The sequence below is a fragment of the Cyprinus carpio genome, chromosome B10 (assembly GCF_018340385.1).
Source record: "Cyprinus carpio isolate SPL01 chromosome B10, ASM1834038v1, whole genome shotgun sequence".
Classification (NCBI taxonomy): domain Eukaryota; kingdom Metazoa; phylum Chordata; class Actinopteri; order Cypriniformes; family Cyprinidae; genus Cyprinus; species Cyprinus carpio.
Window position 1 is genome coordinate 14,528,618 of NC_056606.1, and position 7,977 is coordinate 14,536,594.

General features: G+C 38.2%; 1 protein-coding gene across 1 annotated transcript; it reads right to left on the reverse strand.

Annotated features, from left to right (window-relative positions):
• Positions 1-3: 3 nt before the first annotated feature.
• On the reverse strand, positions 4-7,734 carry LOC109097326 (vacuolar protein sorting-associated protein 11 homolog). Its single transcript, XM_019110952.2, has 16 exons — positions 7,552-7,734; positions 7,127-7,275; positions 6,883-7,018; positions 6,201-6,364; positions 5,846-6,093; positions 5,529-5,730; positions 5,292-5,443; positions 5,017-5,203; positions 4,776-4,919; positions 4,498-4,695; positions 4,221-4,382; positions 3,613-3,746; positions 3,202-3,404; positions 2,251-2,422; positions 1,922-2,144; positions 4-1,842 (listed from the first exon to the last, which is right to left on the reverse strand). The coding sequence occupies exons 1-16, from the start codon at positions 7,691-7,693 to the stop codon at positions 1,675-1,677; spliced, it is 2,784 nt and encodes a 927-aa protein (XP_018966497.1). The 5' UTR covers positions 7,694-7,734; the 3' UTR covers positions 4-1,674.
• Positions 7,735-7,977: the final 243 nt, after the last annotated feature.

Genomic DNA, 7,977 nt, shown 5'->3' on the forward strand with positions numbered 1-7,977 from the left:
TGCTTTTCCAGTCCACAAAAAGTTATATGTTTATTTTAAATGACGCCTGTCTAATTAATACCTGACAGGCAGATTATTATTATTAAACTGTATTTGACATGGACATCACAATTACATTGGACGAACCGTATGCATTTGCTGATGAGTTTCAGCACACATGCTAATTGCTTAATGAATGGCTGACCTGAAAAAAATAAATAAGTCCTAAGTCATAAACGTTTACTGCTAAACCTGAATTGTTCACACTCACGTCATTGAGAAAACATGTGGTTTCCCTCAGTCTGCTGAAATATGGCGGGAGAAAGAACAGAGAAACTCAAAGGTGTGTGTTATGTAACTAGGGAGACATTATTTACTGAATCAATTAACTTTCTGTTAACTAATTGTCTCTTTATGCTTGGACTTTATCTGTGACACTAAACTGAGCTCGAGTGAGTAGTATAATGTAAAGCTGAGATTGAGAAGACTGTCATTGGTTTTACAAACATACTAAAAAAGCCATCAACAATGATGATGAGAGCAGAGGTGCCCAAACTCGGTCCTGAAGAGCTGGTGTCCTGCAGAGTTTAGCTCCAACTTGCCATAACACACCTGCTGGGAAGTTTCTAGTATGTCTCGTATTAGCTTGGTTAGCTGGTTCAGCGTTGTTTTTTTTTCTTTCTACATTATCTTAAGGGTTTTTCCCATTATTTTTAGATTTAGTATAATATTATAATACCATTCATATTTTTACTTTTTTATATTTTTAAACAAGAAACCAATCCAGCCCTACATTGTCATTGTGGTTTTGTGGGTAAAACAGGTTCAAGATTTAAAAAGGTGATTTTAACCAAGCTTTTTGGCAGTCATCCGAGACTTACAGCAGTTCTAGGCATCATGGATCAGCTCTTGAGAACAGGATGTGGATGTGGTTTTTAGCACCTTTTCTTGCTGGTTCAGCTTTGCATGCACAACTTTTCTAACTTGCCAAATAGTTTTGCAAACGAGACACTAGCGAAGGTGTAAATACATGAAGGTAGATTTGTTCAGTGGTTTTCCAATGAGTGACTGCAAAATATATATATATTTTTTTTAAACATTTCTGTATTCTTTTGCCTCTGTGATGTAAAATGCTGTGTAAATATTTCATTTTTATTAATTCTTTACAAATTTAGATCTCAACAAACATCTGAGATAATACAATAAAATACAATGTAATTACAAGTTACAAGTCAATGATGTTTTACATTTATTAAAGACACTTTTATTGTTTTATTTTATTGTTGATTAGTTGCTTTATCTGCACTAGTGAATGGTTGCAATACTGATTAAATATTATACATAAATTATTAAGGGATGCAAAAGTAAGTTGTGCAAGTTGTCTTCTATAGTGTGCCTACGGCAGCTGAATTCAAAGCTTGAAAAGGTCACAGTCTTGAAGTGCAAGATCTTAAATGTTATCATCACCCACTGTGGTTTTGATACTTTCCACTTTATGCTGATCTGATGTTGCAGACTACACAGACATTCTGAACAAGCTGTCATCTTGCTCTCCGCAGTCCAGCCTATAAATAAATCAACACCAAGAAGAGGAGTTGCGGGGGTTCATTTGGAGTTTTTCAAAGGCCATTCAAGTCGTTTCTGAAGCAGACCAGAGTCAGACAGCTTATTTTAATATGAACTCCTGTCCAGCTCTCAAACATTCCTCTTGGTGTTAATGAGCAGATCTCTGCTGAATTCAGCCTCCAGATTCCCAGCTCCACTCTTTCCTCCAGGAGGATCCGTTATCAGAGTGAGTTTGTTAAACACGCCACGGCCAAAATAGTCAGCGATGACTGAGAAGCCGTCATTGGAGCATTTGAGCTATGAGAGAGAGAAATTCCATTTAGTTTACTGGCAACTTTAATCAATTCAGCATGTCCTGCAGGAGGAAAAATGGTACCTGTCTGTGGAAATGATCATGCAGATCTCGTTTCTGATCTTGCGCACGCAACATGTCCATCACTTTCCTGTTCTCAGGGGTGCAGGTGGGGCACTCGGCCTCACTCTCTGCAAAGCTCTCTAGGCAGTGCTGATGGAAAGAGTGGCCGCACAGGAAGTGTACAGATGGCAGCTCTAGCGGGCTGTTGCACATGCTGCACTTGGTCTTCTGGAAGATCTTTGCACTGAAAGAGCAATTTAATTTTTTTAAATATACAATGACATTCCTATACTATCAATTGTAGCATCCATTTTTTAAATGACTGACTAAAGAATCCTTGATTTGCTCACCAGGTTTTAAGTTCCTGTATTTCAGCACGAAGATGGGCTGTTTCCTCTCTATACTGTCGAATTTTCCTTTCATCTTCCTCAATCTGCTGGGTCTCCCGCTCCAGTTTATTTATCAGGTAGTCTTTTATGACTGACAGAGATGCTGTGGAATTATGAGCCAAAGTCTGCACCACTACAACACAGACATTCACGTAAGGTCAAAAATATGCTGAACAGTATGAACAACACTACAGATATATGATCTTAGAGGGATACTCCACCCCAAAATGAAAATTTTGTCAATCACTTACCCCCATGTCCTTCCAAACCCGTAAATGCTCCGTTCGTCTTCGGAACACAATTTAAGATATTTTGGATGAAAACCGGGAAGCCTGTGACTGTCCCATAGACTGCCAAGTAAATAACAGTGTCGAGGTCCAGAAAAGGTAGGAAAGTCATCGTCAGAATACTCCATCTGCCATCAGATGTGCAATCGGCATTATATGAAGCAACGGGAACACTTTTTGTAAGTGAAGAAAACAAAAATAACGACTTTATTCAACAGTTCCTTTGTCAACAGTGTCCTCTGTGTTTCTCCATATCACTGTATGCTGCGTATGCTCTTCTGTATCATCCGCGCCACAAGGATGCGCGGTTTTCTTTCAAATCAAAGCTAAATACATGTAGAAACATCCTAGGAATTTCATGGACCTTGACACTGTTATTTACTTGGCAGTCTATGGGACAGTCCTCCCAGTTTTCATCCAAAATATCTTACATTGTGTTCCGAAGACGAACGAAGCTTTTACGGGTTTGGAACGACATGGAGGTAAATGATTAATGGCAAAATTTTCATTTTGGGCTGGAGAATCCCTATAAGTTCACTGAACGGTGAAGAGCAAAGAGATGTTTAGATGTGTGAAAAATACAACAGACGTGCAACCAACAACTTCATTGTTTCCTTTTACTCACCCAGAAGTGGAGGCATCAAGTTATTTTCATCAATGTGCTGCAGGACTTCACTAATGTAGGCCTTGCAGTTGTCTTCTTTGCGTGCAAAATAGCCAAGAGCCTGTTCCCACAAACACACCTCACTGTCCCCATAACGTTTACAGGCCTCCACGACTTTCCCATACTCCTCATTCTGCATGTGGTAATGCATGATCTGCTGGAACCTGCAGAAATAGGCTGTTCTGTTACTTTTGCTTTTGTGCTGCTATTAGATGTGAAAGCTCAATGTAATTCAAGTTTAGATGTATTAAATTCCGAAACAAATTCAGTCAGTAATTGTGATTTGTTGTCACACAAAGCTGTAGTATGGCTGTAGAAGTTATGTACATAACTGAGTAAGTGAGATCGACAGTGATAAGGAATAGCGCTTACAGTTTGCCCTTTTCATACAGATACAGCACGCCTTCCTTGAAGTTGTGCATCTGGCAGAGCACCAGGGCTTTGTCAAACACAGTGTTGTCGCTCCTCAGCAGGGACAATGCTGCCTCCTGCAGAGCTTTCTTCTTCTGTCAGACAAAAGAAAGAAAGAGCGATGTGTTTCCTGCAGTATATGCTTTTACAAGAGTAAGCAATTGAAATTTACCCCCCAAAAATGTAAAAATGGTTTTGAGATTATATTTCATAATGCAGCTACAATGTGATAAGCTATATAATTTTTTTTTTTTTCGAGAGATGCATTGATATTAAAACTGTGGCCAGTGATAAACTTATAATTATTTTATGGCCAAAAACTGATTAAAAAAAATATACATTTTATTATGTACAGTATAAAATATTTGATTTTCAGTTTTGGGAATCTGCAGTGTCTTTGATTGCCTAAAATCATGATCAAATGAACAAAAATATCTGACAAGTCAAATTCTTCAGAAATCATCAGCCATCAGCTTTTGCAGGTGCAGATTTTGTCAATGATAACATATAATATGATGAGACAGATATATGTGTGGTATGTTTACAGATTGCACAAAGCATGTTTTTACCCCTGGGTCCTGCTCATGTGCCCAGTCCTGTAGTCTGAGCTCCAGCAGAGTGTCATAAACTCCCTCAGGTGAGAACGGATCCACCTTGATCATGTGTTCTAGGAACGCTCGCAGCTCTCGTGGGTTATTGGCAAAGACTGGGATGAACTCTTCTGGATTGGCCTGTAAAAAGGTAAGAAAATGTTGAGATACAATCTCAAGTCGTCTGGCTTAACTCACTATGTTCTTGACAATGTCAGATTATTTGAAGGTGCTAATGCTAATTCAAATGAATGACCTTGTTTTCTGCAGGCCTGTCCAGGCTGTCCCGGTCGGTTGAGTCTTTGCTGGGGTGATAGTCGGTGCAAAGGCGTTTTAAGAGGATTGTGGTGCTTTCAGGCACATGGTGCATTAAAGTTTTTCCATAACGCTTCATATTGCTCTCTGCCTGATCAAATGGCAACCTTCCAATGTAGCGTAAGGCCTCCTGATAATTCTGAAAAGGAGTACTGGCTTAAGTACTGGCTTACATAAACTCGTTAAAAAGCATTACAACAGTTCATATCATATACTGACCTTCAAATCCTCTAGCTGGATCTTTAGATACCATTCATGGTGCATGTGTCTCTCTGCCAGAAACACGGCATGACTGTGATAACCAGCCTGACGTAACACCTTGATGGCAATTTCAACATCGAAATGCACCTCACTTTCATTGCTCTACATTCAGAGGAAGGATGCAGAGTATACAAAGCATTGTTAGTGGTCATTTAAAAGCTTAAATACACATCCAGGCCAAAATCTCTTTTCTACAGACCTTTATGAACTCTTCCAGCTTGGAGCTGTCCTTCAGTTTGGTGTAACAGTTGAGCAGTAGAGTAGTGTGGTCAGCATTGGCCAGTGACTGCCTGTGGAGGGCCTGTAGGTACGCTGTCAAGTTATGTATCCTCTGTGCATCCAAAAATTTACGGATTACGTATGAGGGTTCAAGCTTCCCAATGGTGCTGAGAGAGACAGAAGATCAGGATGTAACCATTGCTTTGCTTGATTTCTAATGAAATGTGTAACTAAAAATCTGAACTGCAAATATACCGAATATACTGCTGAATAGCTCCATCATGATCCCCTTTGACGTAAAGATGGTCTCCATACTGTCTGAATATCTCAGACAGACCATCATTGTCCAGATGTTGACTTTTAGCCAAGTTAATGGCCATCACAAACAGGTTCTTCTTAAACAGCATCTAAATAATACAATTTTGAATGGTGGTGATAAAAGAAAAAAAAGTTTCCTTTAGTTTTCTTTAATGATAATAACACTGTACTAACCTCTAGCTTGGTCTGCGTGTCTTTTTCTTGCAGCATATACAGTGTTTTGTCCCTTGTTAGGACATAAAAAGAGCCCCATTCTGCCAGAACGTCAATGACGTCATCAAACGCCGCACTGTACGCGATGAACTTGTTGTCAAGGTCATAAATGGTCAGGATGTGCTTTTCTGTAGGGGATGTCTGTCTGCTGCCATAATCAGATCTGCACAAGTTAAATGTCAAAGTGCGTATTAAGTTAAAGGAAAAAAAGGACAGATGATCACAAATGAGTCTTACTTCATTGTGAGCAATGATTCTTTCAGTACAATGAGTCTTACTTGCTGGGTGACTTGTTATTGTGTGTGAGCAGCAGCAGGTATCCTCTGTGCCAGTGAGTTAGAAGTTTGTGCCCATCGAAAGCAAAACAGGGTCCTCTCTCATCAGGCTGGTACAAATACACACATTCATCTCCAGCCACTATGAACTGTGAGTCCTGCGAGGGGTCTGTAAGCGCCGAGCAGCGGAGGGCACAGCCGTGTGTGTCCAGTTCTATACGAGGGTACTCTTTCACTGATAACGTGTAGCACTGTCAACATAAGAATAATACTGTTTTTAGTTCAGTATGATTTTCACCTGGATTTACACAGTTTTCCAAAGATGAAGAAAATTACATTCCATGTAAATAACATGTACCTGCACTTTTTCTAAAGTGGCAACAAACAGGTGTGTGACTTTCCCAGCCTGCCGGAAAGCCAGGCCTGTGATTGGACAGTTGCCCTCATGGAGGCTGAGAGTTTTACTGTGTCTGTCTCTGGTGATGTCACCCTTCGTCAGCACAACACTTCCATCTGTAAAACCTGAGCATTTAACACAGATATGTCAACATAACATCAAAATAGCTATTCTTGTATATAATACCTACTTTTCCCAATCTAATTAATTATTCATGGATAATTACAGTACATCATATAGATCACAAAAAATTTCTCATTTTGGATTGACCTCAGATTTTGAATTTCATTATTAACAATTTTACCCCGAGTTCTAATTAAAATCTAGCCTTTTTATTATTAATATATATTAATTATATATTTTATTATTAATATTTATTTTAAATTAGATTTATTTTTATATTTTTCCATGTTAATTTTAGTCATTTTGTGTGTTTTTGACTTTCATTAGTTTTTGTGATTTTAAATATAGTTAAACTGAATGAAAAAAAAAATATATATATATATATATTATATTATATATACAATTATATTATATATACAATTATATTAATAACCCCACCCCCCCCCCCCCACCATTTCATTTAACATGTATTTTAAGTAAATTGTTTTAATTAACTATAATATAATAAAGAAAATCCTACCTATTGCCATGAAATTAAGGTTTTCATGTACACTAAGACAAGACACTTCAGTAGGTTTGTTTCCAGGTATGGCAGGGAATATCCGGGTACAGAGAGGACTGCCGCTGTCCTTCTTATCAAGGTTCCACACCTTCACCTGATGGGCAAACACGTGCACTTTAGAAATCAACTTGCATCTCTAAAGCACACACAGATCTGCACTTGCACAGACGTATCTTCAGCAGACACCTGTCGTGATTCTTACCAGAGGATTGATGCCAGGCTCATCCTGACCCACAGACACCAGGATGTTGTGTTGTTTCAGCTGGTACAGGTGTGTCACGCGCAGCTTATAAGCCTGAAAGCTGGACAGCTGCAGGGAGCGGGTCAAAAACCAGATCTGCCCGTCCATATGTGCATTGCATGAGTTAAAGAAAACAGACACGTATGGCATAACTGAAATCATCATATTTAATCATCCAGAAATTACTGAATGTTGGATTCATGAAAAATATAAAAGAAAATACACGCCATTATCCATTTTACAAAGCAGGTTAACTGCAACTTATTAAAATACTCTACAATTTATGACTTATGCAACTATGATTATGAAATATACTTAGTATTATTGTTTATTAGATTTATCATTGCTAACTAGCTTCAAGCATGACTTAAGCATTTTAAGGATATCTCCAAGCACAATGTGTCCTCGACCTGAATCACAGGCCGATATTCCGACCGGTAGTTGGAAATTTTTCCCATTTTCGCTCTGATCTTTCACCGTTTCTTTATCGAAAAATACAAAACGTCTCCACTGTAAGAACGCTGCCATTTTCCAAGCAGCTCTTGTTTAGCAAAATCATGTGACCCACATCACGGTCATGTGACTAGTGTCCAGCTAACGTTATTCTTCACGGTAATATTTTCAAGGTTGTACACAACAAGCCACAAATTAAATTGATAAAATAAATTTAAAAATTTAATGTAAATTAAATAAATGATGCTGTTTTAAGCCAAAAATACGCACAAAACAGAAAATTATAAGAAAAAATTACATATTTAATTTAAATGTATACTTTCAAACGTTATTTTTATGCCCAAAATACATAATCCAAC

Bases quoted from the DNA above. Each gene is read 5' to 3' on its own strand.
- LOC109097326 (XM_019110952.2), bottom strand. From the start codon at position 7,693: ATGGCAGCGTTCTTACAGTGGAGACGTTTTGTATTTTTCGATAAAGAA. The intron at 7,019-7,126 runs GTAAGAATCACG...TTTGCCCATCAG, and splicing joins AGCCTGGCATCAATCCTCTG to GTGAAGGTGTGGAACCTTGA. The intron at 3,405-3,612 runs GTAAGCGCTATT...CTATTTCTGCAG, and splicing joins CTGTATGAAAAGGGCAAACT to GTTCCAGCAGATCATGCATT.